The following is an 18,391-nucleotide window of genomic DNA, read 5'->3' on the forward strand; positions in this document are numbered from 1 at the left end:
GCCACTACAGATAAAATTTTCACTACCTGACAGATCTTGCAGAAATCGACGCCCACATCTTTATTGATTTCAAAGCATCATACAATACAGTCGATCGAGACCAGCTATGGCAGTTAATGCCCGAACACGGGTTTCTGGACAAAATGCGGCGACTGATCAGAGCTTTATTGGATCGAGTGACGGTTGAGATAAGGTGACGGCTCATCCTGAATGCTGCTCAACATCCCTCTTAAGGGGATGACGAGAAGCATGATTTTTACCGATTTTAAGGTAGCCTACTCCTAGGCTTCGCAAATCGCAAATGATATAATAGCTAGAAACCATGCGATGGGCGAGGCCATTTACACTGAAAACGGATTATAGGAGGATTAGGCTAAAAATAAATGAGACAAACACGTATCTTCCACGAACAGTAATCTTTGACGGTGACGAACAAAAAGTGGTAAATGAGTTCGTGTATTTGGGATCGCTGGTGATCGCGGAAAACAACAATGGTAAGAAGATTCAGTGACGTATTCAAGCGAGAAGCCGAACCTACTTTGTCCTTCGCAAAACGCTACGATCAAAAAGCGTGCGCCGTGGTTGACAACGTACAAAACCATCTTGATGAACTTAAAACTGTTCCAGCTAGCGAAAAATACCGTAAATATCTCTTAACAAATTCAAAATTGTAACTAAAGCATGATAAAGTGGGCCCAAATTGATTTTCTATCGTATATAATGGTAATAACTGACATTCATACGATTTTCAGCGCAAAATTGTATAGCATTACGAAGCGAGTCGCGCTATTATCGTAAATAAATACTTATATAGTCACAATGCTTATAATTACCCATAATCACGTTAATTGCATCCAAAATAGTATGGATATGCCAATTTTGTGCATCTATTATGTCTATATGTCTGTACATAATGCTGATTTTTATCATTTATATACATATGAAAACGCTAGCTGGGGTGACACTGCTCACGGAGGACATACGCGCCCTTCCCGTGTTCGAACGGAAAGTGCTGCGCACGATATATAGCGGAGTACAAGCTGAAGATGGAGAGTGGCAGAGGTCAAGCTGCAGGAACTGCACTGCTTGGATAGGATTCCATCGTACATCCGGCGAAAGTCGGCAGGCTACATTGGATCGGACGCGCCACAAGGCTGCCGGAAAACTAGTAATGGCAATTCATTGAATAATTTCTAGGATTCGGGTACCACGGTACCAAAAGCTGCAACATGGTTCCGCGTTGCCACTTGTCGCAAGTGTGCCCTTAACTACAAGCTGTTAATAACCCGATGACATTGAGCCTCATCGTGTCATCAGCTGTGGCTGCTCCAAGTGATCGGACTTCGAGTAAATCCGACAACAATCATCAGCAAACAACCAGCCCGGTAGCAGGCGCAATAAGCATCATCCTCCGGCCATCGCAGATACCTTACCAGTTGGTAAGCTATCAATGAATTGCCAATGAATTGCCTGCTCTGCAACCTTGCTGGCAGGTCCAAAACCTCTCTCCACTCCCCGTCAACAACCAAAATATCGCTGTCACGAATTCCTGAGCTCATCAAACGGCCTCCAACTCCCGTTCAACCCAGCATCGCTTCAGCTGGCCTTCCGAACCAAGGGTCTACCCCGCGCCTGAACTGTCGTATACCGGTATTACCTCTGGTGCATCCACCGGTGTCCCTCTCACAACGGAAGAGCTCTTCCAACTCATTTCGGAGCTTATCGATATCAAGCGTTCATACTAGACCTTATCAGAGAAACTCCATGCTGGAATATGCATCGTCAGCAGATATTGACCGTAAAGCCCTCTCCATAGTTAACAGGAACGCTTGCTCTCTGAAGAGCAAACATATCGCTCTGCACGATTTCCTTAACGAGAAGGAGGTCGACGACGCTGTCATCACGGAAACCCATCCCAAGCCGGAGGGTAGTGTTCTCCTTTCCGAATTTTGGTATTTGAGACTCGACCGAACTAAGAGGTATGGGTCTAGCCGTTGCTGTGTAGTGCAACGTAAAAGGCCGCCTACAGCCAAACTTCAACCTGAAAGTGATCGTAACCATTGCGGTCGAGGTTAGCAGATCAACATGATAGCGGTCAACTGTTCCAAACAAGCCAAGGCCCGGGACGGTTCCGCCGCTCATTTAAGATCCGACTTCCGAGTTAAACTCGGCATGGAGTGTGGGGCAACCGAAGGAGAAATCAGTATAGAACCATGTTGAAACCGGCCGGAAGATTTCGAAGCTGGCAGCATTACAGCATCTTGTTGCCTGCAGTCCGACAAGAATCTCCAGATCGGAGGTTCACTTTATTTTGAACATCTTTATAACGAACATGGCCATCTCCGCAGTACTAGTGGACTTCTAGTTCTTCTTCCGACCACTACCCAGAGGTGCTGAGGCTTGCTGTCTCTATTGTTATGGTGTACAGTCTCGACAGGCTCCGACGATACTACCATTCTGCCAACTCGAGTTTTAACCTATCATCGACGACTACATCGATTCCGAACAGTCCTTGGATATATTGAGCTGAATTACCAGATGCAATCTACTCAGCGAGCGATTGCAATCGCCTGGGAAAGTGATGAGAGCGGTCCCTTTCTGTACGAACAGTTTGAGTGCCGCAAGGGAAGGTCCATTATCCATCAATTCCATCGAGTTACCAGCATAATCCAGTGGAGCAAGTCGATATTCAAAACGACAACAATGGCGCAGTTGCATATCAAAAAGATATCCGACAATGTATGACACGACGGTCCGGTGTTCAAGGTGCATCGGTACAATTTTGCGATGTATCATCACCAGAAGCTATCTGCCTGGCAGAGTGTTCCAAGTATCTCTAAATAGCGTCTGTTCATATATTTGAACTATCTATTATTGTTTGAGCTAATAGTTTTTTTCGCAATTTTTAGGATTATCTTGAAATAATAAACATCTTTATGCCGTCGTTTTTGGAATGCAGTTTGACTCTAACATCGTCGACAATTATGTCAAAAACTCTTGTCTTATACCGTAAATGCACATGGTTCCTATTTCTGTGCACTGCATATTTTCCTTAAAATTCGAAGCATTCTCAAATGAATAGCTCTATGTACACACATGTTCCTAGATGTGTTAATTAAGATAAAAATTTGCAGAAATTTGGAAGTTTTGACTAAAATGTGGGGTGCGCAGAATTAGGTGCGTTTACGGTATCGAGGAAAAAATTGTTTTTATCGAGTTTTTTCAATTTAACTTATTCAATTTTGGTTTCTAATAAAAACAAACTTTAAGCAACATTTAGAGCTTAAATGGTTGCTCATTTTTTCTGAAGCCATCAATCATGTAACTTTTCTATGAGAAAAGTTATCAACTCGTTTCATTAAAAATCAATTATTTTCGAACGCCATTATCTACGATAGGGATACGTCAAGTAAAATTCGATTTCGAGTACATGAAAGTCCTGTGTTGATCATATTGAATAAATCACTTTTGTAAGAAAAATATAAAAATTCTTTTCACTATAATGAAGTAATTTTCATATGCGTAACACACTTCAACCCTGGCCCATCAGAAAATGCGATCGCTTGGCAATGTAATCATCAGTTAAAGCACTCGTAATTATCATCAGTACACTGATACACACGACGGATGATTTTCGGTATTTCAAGCCTACACATTTGTAATGCATCTCTTGATCTGCAAACCATCCGCGAAATAAAGCGAAATAAAACTGCAAATAAACAACATTCAAAGATAATAACTATTCACGGCGGCTGCAGATAGGCAAAAAAGATACCGAACCTCCCGAGGAGAATCATGCTCCTCATCACAATTACCGCGAGGGGGCACAATGAAACCGGCTAGTTTAGGCTGATCAAATTGATTCGTCATCACCACCCTTGGATGGAAGTGGAAGTGGTGGCGGATTTACCTGCTCTTTTTTGTTTTTATTTTGTTGCCGTACACAATTCCAGCTCCTTCGAGCGGCGCGGGGCGGTGCCTGCGGCGACGTGGTACAAGTTCACGATCATCATCTGCTGAATATGCAATAGATTTCCATAGACTTCACCCTGCGAGAGGTCGGCTGAAAACCGATTTGCAACTAATGTCCGAAAGTGGCCAGTTTGCAGCATAGGCTAAGCTACGACCGCGACGTAACCCAATTGGTTAAGCAAGCGAAAAAATAAATTTCACATCACGCAGTTGGCATCATGTTTTGGTCATTGACCGCGAAAAGATCCCGTAAAAGTCATGCGTAATCAACAAACGAAGGAGCTTAGTAATGATGATTTTAAAATAGGCATTCCAGTATTGTTTAGACATGTACAGGTTGTAATGGTAAAAGGTGAAACTGGCAAAAATGGATTACAATCTTTCGCACTCACCTCGAGCACAAACCATAGTTGATCATCTTCGACGGTTGCACCTCGTTTCAGGAAAAGACCAGCAAAGTCCGGTATGTTCGGGTGTTTCGATAGGTCTCGCAGAACCAAATACTCTTCTTCAATCTCTTCGATGTTGTCGGCAATCGTTTCCAGTATCTGAAAAGGAACGGTTTGCATTCGTGAATCTAAATTGTTGATTGGGAGTTAAGTGTGTAATTCACCTTTACGGCATACTTCCGGCCGCTCTGCTTATCCTTTGCGCTGTACACCTCGCCATAGGTTCCTTCGCCGATCAAATCCAGCAGCTCGAAGCGTTCGCTTGGGTTGGGCAGCCTCAGGAAATCGACATGCTGCGACAGTCCATTGTACGCCATATTCCTGCCAAAAAGGATGAAATAACGAAAATTTCCAATTCAGTCACTTGCTTTTACTGAGCCTCCGGAGTAGAGGACAAAATTCAGGTCGGTCGGTTGTGCAAATTCACTCCCGGGCTCTAACCTGGACAACAATCGATGTCCAACTGTTGCCCTGGGCTGAGTTGTTCTACGTCCCTAATCAACGAGTACCTACAGAAGTTACACTGAAAAAGCAATTGTAAGTCGTACCGAATGTAACTGGACAAAACAAAACCGTAATCGGATTAGAGCAACGTCCATTTCACGTTTTGTGAATTTGGCACGACATGCAGGGGCCGCCGGGGCTTAGCTACTATCGATTTACATACGCAGCAGCACGTGGTGTGGCAGCTGCACCGTTTCATTGATTGTTCAGTGTACATTTGAAGAGAAAATCGATTGTCTGTTTATGCAGGACATGGATCGACAGACATTTTTCTTTTTCTTTTAATAGCACTTCAACGGTTTGTTGAAGTTAATTTTAGTATGAACTCTTTAAAAGTGTTTGTATTTCAATTATTATTGATGAAAGTGTTTTGTATTTCAATTATTATTGATTAAATCACAAATGATTTGATAATAATAAGTGGGCTCAATGCTTTGAGATATTCAATTTCAGCAATGAAAAACCCACTAGGAGGAAACATACCCACCAAAATCATTTTTTTTAATTTTCAATCTATCTTACATACATCACGTACAACCAAAACTTCGAATTAAAATCCGAACCATAATTATTCCTTTTATAGTTCAGAAAGAAACACATTGTGGTGGGAACGCAGCAACAAAAATTTAAAATTCTAACATCAAAATTGTACCAACGCGAATAATATACTTAATCAAATAAAGCAAATACTTTATTTCTATACTCTGGTCTTCTTTATTATGTGTACACTGTACATTCTATTGTAAAATATTGACTAAAATTTAAGCAGCCATAAGAATCCAATGTGGTGTGGTAGCATGCAAGAAAAAACCAACAGTAAACCAATGTGACATGATTGGATTTGGCTTTATTGAGTACACATACAATGTGTAGTGCATACAATGTTCCGAATCTTTCTTGAGCAATAAATAGGCATCACAAAACATTTGTTCCTACCCTAAGTTTAACTGCTATTTTATATGTCTTTATTTTGTTGGAGGATGCGAGTGCTCTGAATTAATTTTTTGCTGAAATTCTGTGAGTGCTGTGTAATGTAATAATGTAATTATATAGGTGTAATCACGAATAGAGTGCCATTTGTTGTCTATTAATGATCAAATATCGTGATTTCCGTGAAACTAGTGCTAGGTTCTAGAGTTTTAAGTTGAATAATACTGTACGGCTTACCAAGAAAAATGCGTTAGTTTGTGTATGTGTGAGCGCAGTTGCTTGAAGCGCTGTTTCACACTAGATGTCTCATTCTTATTGAAACAAAGTGGAATTGAATAAAACAATTTCGCGAAATACCTGCTGACCTGGCACCAGTATTTAGACCTGTTAGGTGACCTGTTAGGTGCATCATTTGTGTATTATATCATACCATATTAAACTGTGGTAGTTTTTGATTTTGTTACCATGCATTCGGTTCTATCTAGGACAGGACGTGCCAACTGGCTTCTTACTCTTCTTCTTATTATTACCGCCATCCCGATTGAATATTCTTTGTTACACGCTGCACCACTGTTGCCTGCACATATTATTTTAAGAATAACTTCGTTTGCCGAACAACAGCTCCCGAATACGCGACATTTTATGCGACCAAAATCATGTTTTGCATTTCATTTTGAAAATTAAAATTCGTGTACAAAGAAAACTAATGTAGAACCAAGCATAGAACTACAGAATACAAAAGAAATCGAAATTCGGAAATAATAACTTATTGACGTATTCCGCCTAATCAGTTTCAGCAACACTGAAAGCGATACCGCGTTATATTTTCCAGTCAACGGTTGCTCGTCACTTTCAATCAATCAGAAATTGAGTCAATTTTGGGTCAACGCCGCGGTTGACACTTGGCACGTCCTGTCCTAAGGTTCTATAAGAGATGTCGTGTCGTTTCAGGCGGGTGGCCTTCGAATTCGTTCTCGTTCTTAAATAGTTTTCGTTGTCGATGGCTTCTAAATCGACCATATGAGAGACATGAGATGGTCGCCAATCGTTATTTTATCAAGTGTTGATGTTTTTTGATATGCGACATGACATAGTTTTCTGATATTTCAGTCTTCCTATGGCAACCAGTTCCGGATTCATAGTGTCCCCCCGGATCTGGATAGCGCACACCATGGCTTGTAACTGCAGCAAAGTAACTGATATAACCAGTCACTGATTTGTTAAAAATATCAAAATGTTTCAAAAGAATTTCAAATATTTGGCAACGTTTTCTAAAAAAGCCGGGTCATGGTCCTCCAAGAAACACTGGAATAACTCCGGAGCTATGTGACATATGGCCATGATTTGTAAATATTATAAAAATTGTTATTTTGAGTTGATCAAACAATATTATAAAAATAGACAAGATTTTCGGCACAATTTCCAAATCTGGTGAAAAAGTATTGAAAGGTAAAAATGTTACGGCCATTTTAGGAAATTTTCGGAATCTAAAAATGATGCAGACCTTAGAAGGGCTACACACTTAAAAAAAGTACCGAATTCGGTAAAATTTTGCCGAACGTTAACGTTTGGTAACTAAAAAAATTTACCGAGCGGTCGACTGTTGAGGTTTTGACAAAATTTTAATATTTTTTTTGAAACGATGATTCTACAATTGATGAAGGGACGGTAAGGGAAAGTAATGAAGAAGGATTTTTTTTAGGGAATGAAGGGGAAAGAGTGGAAAGGAAGGGGGGGGGGTAAGAGGTAGCTATGCTTAACAAGTTGTCGTTGTGACTCCTATCTTTTGTCCAATGCTGGAAGGTACATGGGTCGAACCAAGCTATAATCAGAGATTAGAACCGGATTTGAACCCATAACACCTGCCAGGGCGTGTTACCAAATTCGGTGCTTTTTTTAAGTTTAATTTTTCAATATATATATATATATTTCTTAACTGTTTAATTGAACTGGTTAACTTCCCAAGCAACAATTCTAAAGCCACTTGGTTTTACTTGAATTTAATATGGGTTTTATTGCGGTATTAATCATTACCTCTGGCTACATTATGGTATTACGTAATACCAAGAAGATACGAGTGAAAATACATATGTAGTTAGCTACAAAACCATATTAAAACAAATAATAAAGCAAATTTATTGTGGTTGCGTATATTACCACCTTAAAACAAACTGGTTGCACCACGTCTCTAATAAACTTACCATAAATGTGGCGTATCAATACAATATGGTGTACCAATCGAAATTGATCCTATTACGGTTGCTTGTCAAACTGCAATAAATCTGTTAGTTAGGCCATTGCAAATCATTTTAAAAGGTTTTGCCCCCCAAGGGGGCAAAGGGGGTAAATTGGCTTGAAAATTCGGAGGGCAAAAAAATAATTTGTAGGATATGAGTTAATTTTTTTTATAAAATCAATTGTCTGTGGGCTCTACAGCCTGAAAAACTTGAAAAATGACTGTACGAGTTGATTTAACGCTTCTAGCATGAAATAGAAATGGAAATTCAAACAGCGGAATTTCCGAAAATCGGCCAAAAGAATTTTCTTTCGTTTTTGTCTTTTTTTCGTAGATTTTTGCATGGAAATTAACAACGTAAATATTAAAAGCAAGAATAGATTTGGTTTTCACGTTTAAACCTAAAATAAAAATGCCTAAAATCCATATTTTTTTGCTCGATTAAAAAATTCTCTTTGTTTTTTTTTCGCCCCCCCCCCCCCTCTCCCCTTCAGTGGCCCTACACCGGAGGGACAAAAACTTTTTAAAATATTTGTAATGGCCTTATATAGACCTACTAGCTGACCCGACAAACTTCGTATTGCCACAAATTAACCTGTATTGTACATAAATCATGAATCTCGGATGATCTTTGTCATAATCTCGAGTTTTGCAAGCCCCCCAGTGGAAGGCGCTTCCGACGGCGGGTCACCGGCAACACTCGCGACCGTCTCGCCCTGAATGATCTAGTGTTACTATAGATAGTTTTTGTGGTCTTGTATTGACTAATGTTTTATGGAAGAGTCTCGAATTTATCGAGTTCGATTAGTTTTTGAGTTTCGCAAAAATTTCTGTTTTATTTGTATGAGAGTCCATATCCCCCTACCACAGGGGTGAGAGATCTCTAACTATCGTAAAATAAATTCAAGACTCCAAAATCTCCCACATGCCAAATTTGGTTCCATTTGATTGATTAGTTCTCGAGATAAGAGGAAATTTGCATTTCATTTGTATGGAAGCCCACCCTCTTAAAGAGGAGGTGGGCCATAACTCGCTTTCTAAATAAGAGAGGGGTCTCAATTCACCATAGACCATTCACCATTCACCAAATCTTGCGTCCAAAACCACTTACATGTCAAATTTGGTTCCATTTGCTTGATTAGTTCTCGAGTTATGAGGAAATTTGTTTTTCATTTGGAAAGGAGCCCCCCCCCCTCTTAAAGTGGGGAAATCCATAGAAAATATTCTTGCCTACAAAAACACCCATATGATAAATTTGGTTCCATTTGCTTGATTAGTTCTAGAGTTATGAGGAAATTTGTATTTCGTTTGTATGAGAGCCCCCCCTCTTAAAGTGGGGAGGGGTCCTTATTCACCATAGAAAATATTCTTGCCCTCAAAAACTTTCACATGCCAAATTTTGTTCCATTTGCTTGATTAGTTCTTCAGTTATGAGGAAATTTGTATTTCATTTGTATAGGATCCCCCCTTCCTAAAGTGGGGAGGGGTCCCAATTCATCATAGAAAAAAAATTTGTCTCCAAAAACACCCACGTGCCAAATTTTGTTCCATTTGCTTGATTAGTTCTCGAGTTATGAGGAAATTTGTATTTCGTTTGTATAGGAGCCCCCCCTCTTAAAGTGGGGAGGGGTCCTTATTCACCATAGAAAATATTATTGTCCTAGAAAACTTTCACATGCCAAATTTGGTTCCATTTGCTTGATTAGTTCTCGAGTTATGAGGAAATTTGTATTTCGTTTGTATAGGAGCCCCCCTCTTAAAGTGGGGAGGGGTCCTTATTTACCATACAAAATGTTCTTGCCCTAAAAAACTTTCACATGCCAAATTTTGTTCCATTTGCTTGATTAGTTCTTCAGTTATGAGGAAATTTGTATTTCATTTGTATAGGATTCCCCCTCCTAAAACGGGGAGGGATCCCAATTCATCATAGAAAAAAATTTTGTCTCCAAAAACACCCACATGCCAAATTTGGTTCCATTTGCTTAATTACTTCTCGAGTTATGAGGAAAATTGTGTTTCTTTGGTACAGGAGCCCCCCCTCTTAAAGTGAGGAGGGGTCCTAATGTACTATAGAAAATATTCTTGCCCTAGAAAACTTTCACCTGCCAAATTTGGTTTCATTTGCTTGATTAGTTCTCGAGTTATGAGGAAATTTGTATGGAAGCCCCCCCTTTTAGTGGGGGGAGGGGTTTCTAACCATCACTAAAACCTTTCCTGGCCCCAAAAAACCTCTAGATGCATACTTTCATGCCGATTGGTTCAGTAGTTTTCGATTCTATAAGGAACATACAGACAGACAGACAGAAATCCTTCTTTATAGGTATAGATTAAAACGGTAATACCATGACCAATCAGATTTATTACGGCTATTATGAAGAATATTAGAGTTCAACACCGAAATTATTTTTGTATGCAAAGCCAAATTGCCATGTTCTAGTATTCTAGTATTCTATATTATTGTCACTCGATTTTCCTGTCACATGAAGCAACTAAATTGATTTTGCTAGAAATTGAGATTGACTAACAGAATATATTTATTTTGTTAAAACGACCAGTTTTCGAAAATCGCATAATTTCGAGGCGCATTGATTTTGTTCACCTATCATGTCAGTATGCACGATAAAATTTTATGCGCATGTCTGCAAACCAATATAAAATGCTAAAATTTATTAATTATTCTATGGAATATTTTATTATGGTCGCTGCAAACTAAATCGATCAGGTTGATCTGACAGTAAAACTTTAACTTTTCTGATCACGGATATATTTGCAAGTTAACTAAGTTGGCGGTCGGATTTAGCTTTTCAACAGAGCAAGCTGTATGCTTTATAGCTTTGTAGCCAAAAGCTTTATTAAATTATAGCGGTAGCTGTCCAGCAGCGAAAAGCATAATCGGTTTTATTGCTGCTTTCAGCAGAGCGTGATAAGACTACTTCTGCTTGTGACCTGATTCTTATAGAGGTTATGAAAACCTTCTGAAGAGTGGGCCACTTGGTCGGAAGCCAGTTTTATAGCGGTCTTCAGAATGTTCTGGTGGACCTCATAGTTTTATCAGCGTTTTTATGGAATTGATCCTGAAAACCACTAGTGGAACGTAATAAAACATAAAAATGTTACTTGGGTTGGGTATGTTTTGTTGACTGTGAATTCCTTGAATCTGTTCTGCTTTAATGTGACTGACAGCCGACAAAAATAACTGTTTAACTGTTTCGAAAATAACGTAATTATGATGGCGCGTTAATTTTATCCACTTATCATTCCCGTATGCACGGCAAAATTTAATGCGCATATACTGCACAACTACGAAAGCTGCTGAAGATTTATCATATATTCTTTCGGATATTTTATTATGGCCGTTATAAAGCAAATCGATCAGGTTCTACGGTTGATGAAGGGACGGTAGGGGAAAGAAATGAAAATTTTTGGTGAAGGAAGGGAAGAGCGAAAAGGGAAGGGGGGGGGGGGATATTGGTAGCTACGCTTGACAAGTAGTCATTTTGTCCAATGCTAGAAGGTGCATGAGTCGAACCAAACTATAATCTGAGATTATACCCAGATTCGAACCCACAACACCCGCCAGTCGTCACGTGCAGTACTTTGTAAGTCGTAAGGGCCGGCCTATTTCGTCGTCCTGCCAGTAAAACTAGTTAGATTAAGACTTCTCGCTCGGTGGAAATCTGCAATTGATGTAGGAAGAGGCACAATATGTGTCGATAACCCAACCAAGCGCGTCGCTATCTTGATAAGTGGATTTTGCAGTCTCCTTTTGTCCAGCGCCTCTATGGTTCAAAGGTACAAGTACCAGCGAACCGCATGCCCTGGCGGGTGTTTTGAGTTCGAATCTGGTTATAATCTCAGATTATAACTTGGTTCGACTCATGCACCTTCCAGCATTGGACAAAAGGTAGGAGTCAAAATGACTACTTGTCAAGCGAAGCTACCAATACTCCCCCCCTTCCTTTCCGCACTTCCCCTCCTTCACCAAAAATTTTCATTTCTTTCCCCTACCGTCCCTTCATCAATTGTAGAACCATCGTTTCAAAAAATATTAATATATATGTATGACCACATTTCAAGGTCAAGACTAAAAACTTGAGATTAGTCTAAATCGATCAGCATGATCTGACAATAAAACTTACAGTAAACGTTTTGTGCTTAAAGATATATATTTTCAAGTTAATAAATCTGTGCGAGTTTTGTTTATAACTTTGTCGAAAAAAGCGAAAAGCTTGATTAGAATAAGTTGCCAGCAAAAGGCATAGTCGGTTTTATTACTGCTTACAGCAGAGCGTAATAAACCTGTACGAGCTTATGGCATGACTCTTGAAGAAGTTATAAATATCTTCTGAAGAGAGGGTCTCTTGGTGGGAAGGAAGCTTCATAGCGGTCCTCAGAAGGTTCTAGTGAAATTCATAGTTTTGCTAGCGGTTTTATGTAATTGATCATAAAAATCACTAGAAGAACAAAATAAAACTTAAATTGCTTAACAACAACAAAACTTAACACTATAAGATGGGACGAAACAGCAGGGTGGATTCCATTCAATGCAATACGCTGGTAAACAACAATTCTCGCATGTCATCAATAATTCGGCATTTCAATTAGTATTCAAAGTCTCTTTCTCTCGACAAAACACCTCGTTATAGGACTCGAATGAACGCCTTGCGTTTAACAAGTCCTAAAAAACTAATAACAACAACAATAAATCACCTCGTTTATAAAGTCAGCACATTCGTGGATCTAACCATTAGTATTTAAGTATTTATTTAGACAAAGTTCTCCGAAGAAGTGTCACACTATGGCTTTACGTGTTGCACCTCTGATCACGTAGTTATTTCCTTTCTGGTTGGCACAGATCAAGCATTTCGGTAGATTTTTGTAGTATGTTTACTCTGTCTGTAACTATCAACCAAACGTGCTTTAAACATTCCTCTGCAATCAGCAATGATTGTTGAAGTAGAAACACTGCGTAGCACTGCTAGGTGGATTTTTTCAGGATTATATCTGCATGCCTTCACACCAATCGTATAATATACAACATAATTTGGCAATTCCATAAAAAAATATGATCAAAATTGAAAAATGCTTCCATTTTGTTTAAATTTTCGGGAAGTTTTCGACCCATATTTTTTGTTTGACGCTAGTTGCCTTATTCTGAAGTGTGGTAGTAATAAAAAATATCATTCTTGCCAACTATTCTTCTTTAAATACGTAGATTTTAAACCACCAAACCGATTTTGCAGCTTTCAAGAGCAAAGCCATCGATGTCTCGAAGTTGTGAAAGAAAATACCATTCGAAAATTTCTTCCCACAATTAGATCAAAATCAAATTAAAAATCAACACGGGACCGTTGTGATTAAATCGGCAATATAATGAACAGAAACCAATCTATCATAAATCCAAATTAAATTAAGTAAAACCAACACTTGGCTTGAGAAAAACAGGTTATATTAAGTCGTTAACATCATACTACTGACATAATTTTCTTTCAAACGTGCTCACCGGAGGCGATTTCCAGATAATCACATAAACCATAATAAACCTATGTCTAACGTAATGTAGGCAATTAAACTTAATCACAGCATAGATGTTGCACGCCACTAACCGGCCGATCTTCGCACTCCGTAAACTGCAACCGGTTGCTGGATGAATTATGACACCAACCAGTGTCTCCAAAGTGCACAAAATTTGACTGCTTTTTTTTGGGTTAGTGGAGACCAAAAGTGACGCAACACAGGGCCTTCTGGTTTGCTGCATTTCGTAAACCAGCAGCCCGAATATTTTCTTTGAATGGGCGGAGAGCTTGAGATCTCTCACCTGTAAAGAAATGCACTTTAACTGTTGGTCGGCAATGCACCGATGGGTGCAACATTGTTCGACCGTCATGTAACATCCACCGCTGGCGGCGGCAAGCACTTGCAATCCGTCAATATCATTTACCGACATGGTTCCAATAAATGTATGCTCCATGGGCAGCATAATGAGCTATCGGAATCAGTCGGGCGAGTCCCCGCCAATGAATGAAACAAAAGCAACGGTGAAAGTGGAAAATTCTCGCGCCCTCCTAACTAGACTGCACTGCACTTAGAGGCGAGTTGGAGGCCCTCAGACTGGGCTCTGGGGGATTGCACGAGGCACCCAACCCAGCAGTAGTAGTAATAGTGGGCGGGTAGGAAGAGAAGCCTCTCGGGTATGCAAATTACAACGATGTTTGACATGGAAACAATAACGGTTTGATGCCGGTACTTTCCTATTGCTTTTCGGACACAGGAAATCGTTTCGCGGCGAGCGGAATGTTTGCTGGTTTTGGTTTACCGTGGTTGGCCGTGGTCCGTGGTAGCTGTTGGGTAAACTAACTAGAAACCGCTACTGAGGCTCCGAGATTGGCTGCAAGTACATCGACCTCATCGGTTATGCTGCCAGATGATTGGGACTGCTTCATCAAGACGATAGATTAGTAATGCTTGAGAGGGTACATAATTGTAGGTGTAAGACACCTACTAGTTTATTGTTTTTCTTAAATGAGCCGAATATAGTGGAATTAGCATACAATTTAGATTCAGATAATATGCCTTCAATGGAAAACAAAAATTCCTGCTACATTTATATTCTAAACCACTGTACAATATTTTCCTCTACACGAATGAGTAATTTTCAATTTAAACTTTAATGTCAATTAAGTCAGTCAAATGCTATTATTCTGGAACTGCAACTTTGTGATTAAGTTGTTGCTTTGATTTTCCTTTGTCACATAGCTTATCACAATCAAACAATAGGCACTTATTTTTTCAATAAAGCAGCCCATAAGCTGTGACCACATGAAAGCGAAAATGTCAGCAGCATATCGCAAAGATGTTGCATAATTGTACTTAATAATAAATAATAAAATGAAGTCGTTACTAGTAACAACACACGTATAATCCGGAGCTCTAGCATGTTTTTACCACGCAAAACAATCTCATACGAAGCCGTTATTTCTGACTTCAAAGTATACGGTTTTTCGACAATTACTTAGTGCATTGCCTGTACTCAGACATCGCTACCAGGTATAGCCTGAGGTGGAAAAATCATGTATACTGTAGCATAGCGTACCGCTAGATCATCCCAAAGCAAAACAAGAGAGAGAGAGAAAAAAAATCTTCTGCACAGTAGCATCAGCCGTCCGTGTGCAATTGTTGCATATATGCATAATGCAGCTCGTCGGAAAAGCATTTAAAAATCGCTAATCCACAATCGGCTACCAGATGCATTCGTGAATCAAAGCATCAGAGCGGAAAAACTGCTGACTTACAAATTGGTTATAAACTATTTCTGTAACAATAAAAAAAATTGGTCGGTATCCCCGTACCGGTTTTGCTTTATTAGTGTGGTTCTGCATTTGTTAGGTATAAATAAAGCCTTTTTATTGCTTTGTTTTGTTCGTATATATAACCACTCATCTGATTGGTTTGAAAAATTTCAATTTCATCAGCTTCACTTTTTTGTTTATGAATTTCATATTCTTCAACACCTAAATTTATGCACGCACATAAATCATTGTCAAACATTCCGAATAGCTAAACAGCCTCAATCTCAAACCACCAGACCAGCGAAACAACCAGCCGCCGGGCCGCGTTGCGTCGGTCGGGAGACGGACCGGTGTCCGATGCGATGCGGCTGCAATTCAGCTCGCAGAACGGTCCCGCATAGCGTAGAAAAGAAACCAACGAACCGGAAAATGAACTGCGCACTCTAACTGTGTCACCTGAACCGATAGTCGGCGAGGTGCGCATCGTCGAAACTGCGCTGCACCAGAGACCTACATAATTTTCCGCAGACCGGTTAGCTTACTTTACGGACGGCTGTGGCAGAGCTTTCCCCTCGATAACTACTACGCAGAGAGGCAGGCAGAAAGGCCAGTGCAAGCCAGTAGATACACTGCAAATATCCACCCGCACACCTGCCAGAGTAGGTGATTCTTTGTTTGCGCAACGTGGTCCAGGCGGAAAGTAAAAAAAGTGAAATCGAAAATATGGTGAAAACAAAACATGGATAGTACAAATATTGTTCACAATGGAGAACTAAATGTGTACTATCGGGGTCGTCCCCTCTGGGTTGAGTAAGTGAAGGGGAAAGTTCTATGGCCGGTAATCAGCCGATCTAAGCTAAAGTTTCTATTTAGAGTGTTATATTCAAGCGAAACATTTTAAATAGCAAAAAATCCCTACCAATAGCAGGGATTGCATACCACGCTTCTATTTGCCCTCTGAGTATTATTCAACAGGTATGAAATAGGTATGTGCCAAAGTTTGAACCCTTCTAATTTGTCTCACACTTTACCAAAGGCAGAGAACCTATTTTCAGCCCATTAAGCGATTGCTTCTTTTTCTTCGGCCTAATTAAGTGCTAGTTGAGGAGCAGGTGGTTTTGATGTTCATACAATAAAATACAGCAGATTTCTTACATTTTTGAGAAAATACTTAGAGCATGCTGAAGTTATATATTGGCAGCGAAAGAATTGGGTTTAGCGAAAGAAAAGAAATTTAGGCTGTATTTAGAAAAAATAGCAAAATGGCAAGTAAAAGAATTCCAAGTGATGTCAAAGAAATTTCCAAGCCAGTTCACAGATTAGTTAAGAGCATAGGAGATTTAACTAAAAATTTAATAACTTCAGATAACATTAAAACTGAGGAAATTATGATATCTGTTGATGTAGTTACCTAGTTCCCTAGTGTTCCGGTGAACGAAACCATAAAAGTTTTAGAAAATTAGCTACTTTAACAAACTTAAAGGAAATGAGTGGACGACAAAGGTTAACGGCTACTTGAAATTGACTCAACTTTGTATGGAAGAAGGTTATTTTGAATTTCAAGGCAACTTTTATAAATAAACTAGCTGACCAGACAAACTTCGTATTGTTACAAATTAAACTGTGTTGTACATAAATCTCGGATGACCTTTGTCACAATCTCGAGTTTTGCATGTTTCTGAGGAGTTCATGGGTGGTTTAATGTACAAATTTTCCTCACAGTAAAGTAGAAAACAACACCCCCCTCCCCCACCCATTGCTTAGCCAGATAAAATAAAGCGGATAGCATTTGAATATTCGCCATGATTATATAACATTTCATTGCATACCATATTACGGAACACCACTTCTCGGTTGACCATAACGCGGAATACCATTTCGCGAAAAACGTTACGGGATGTACCATTTCACGGAAAATCTTTTCGTGGAAAGTACCATACCCAAGCAACAATGTGAGTTTTATTATACTCTCATGGGGGTCTTCAAGACCGTTTTTGGTCTTAAATACCATCATAAGGATGTAATAAAATACAAATTGTTACTTGGGTAATCATCATAGAAAAAAATATTGCCTCCAAAAACCCCCACATGCCAAATTTGGTTCCATTTGATTGATTAGTTCTCGAGTTATGAGGAAATTTGTTTTTCGTTTGTATAGGAGCCCCCTTCCTAAAGCGGGGAGGGGTCCTAATACACCATAGAAAAAATTCTTGCCACAAAAACCTTCACATGCCAAATATGGTTCCATTTGCATGATTAGTTCTCGAGTTATGAGGAAATTTGTATTTCATCTGTATGGAAGCCCCCCCCCCCACTCTTAAAGGGGAGAGGAGTCATAATTCCCCTTCTAATGAGGATAGGGGTCTCAGGTTACCATAGAAAAAATTCTTGTCACCAAAAACACCCACATGCCAAATTTTGATCCATTTGCTTGATAATTTCTCTAATTATGCAGAAATTTGTGTTTCATTTGTATGCCCCCCCATCTTAGTGGGTGGAGGTGTCTCTAACCATCATAAGAACCTTCCCTGGCCCCAAAAACCTCTACATGCAAATTTTCACGGCGATTGGTTCAGTAGTTTTCGATTCTATAAGGAACATCCCGACAGACCGACAGACAGACAGAAATCCATTTTTATATATAAGAAGATTAGCTGACCCGACAAACTTCGTATGGCCACAAATTATCCTATGCTGTACATTCAAATGTAGGCCAATAAGCATTTAAGTCGCCTTAAATGCTATCTAAATGCTATTTTGGCAAAATATACAGCTACTTTACTGATAACCTTCTTATAGTGCTGACAATGCTAATTTACAGCTAATTACCGACACGAAGAATTTGAATACAATTTTGGATGCCAATTTACAAAACCTATGCAGTCAAAAAGCTAACATAGAATAACGTGCAGTATAAAATGCCAGATATGCTGATTTGCTGCTTACGTTAAGGCTTATTAGTTACCTGGAATGGGTAGTTTAATACACAAATTTGCAATTTTTCCTCACAG

The 18,391-nt window shown here is 39.5% G+C and overlaps 1 protein-coding gene across 1 annotated transcript in view; it reads right to left on the reverse strand.

Annotated features, from left to right (window-relative positions):
* Positions 1–18,391, reverse strand: part of LOC128737225 (myosin-IIIb-like) — a 157,564-nt gene that overhangs the window by 52,708 nt on the left and 86,465 nt on the right. The window contains exons 2-3 of the mRNA XM_053831816.1: positions 4,586–4,742; positions 4,365–4,520 (exon numbers count right to left, since the gene is read on the reverse strand). Coding sequence (XP_053687791.1) covers positions 4,365–4,520; positions 4,586–4,738 — 309 coding nt within the window. The 5' untranslated portion in view covers positions 4,739–4,742. The remainder of the gene's footprint in view (positions 1–4,364; positions 4,521–4,585; positions 4,743–18,391) is intronic.

This window comes from Sabethes cyaneus, chromosome 2 (genome assembly GCF_943734655.1).
Source record: "Sabethes cyaneus chromosome 2, idSabCyanKW18_F2, whole genome shotgun sequence".
NCBI lineage: Eukaryota > Metazoa > Arthropoda > Insecta > Diptera > Culicidae > Sabethes > Sabethes cyaneus.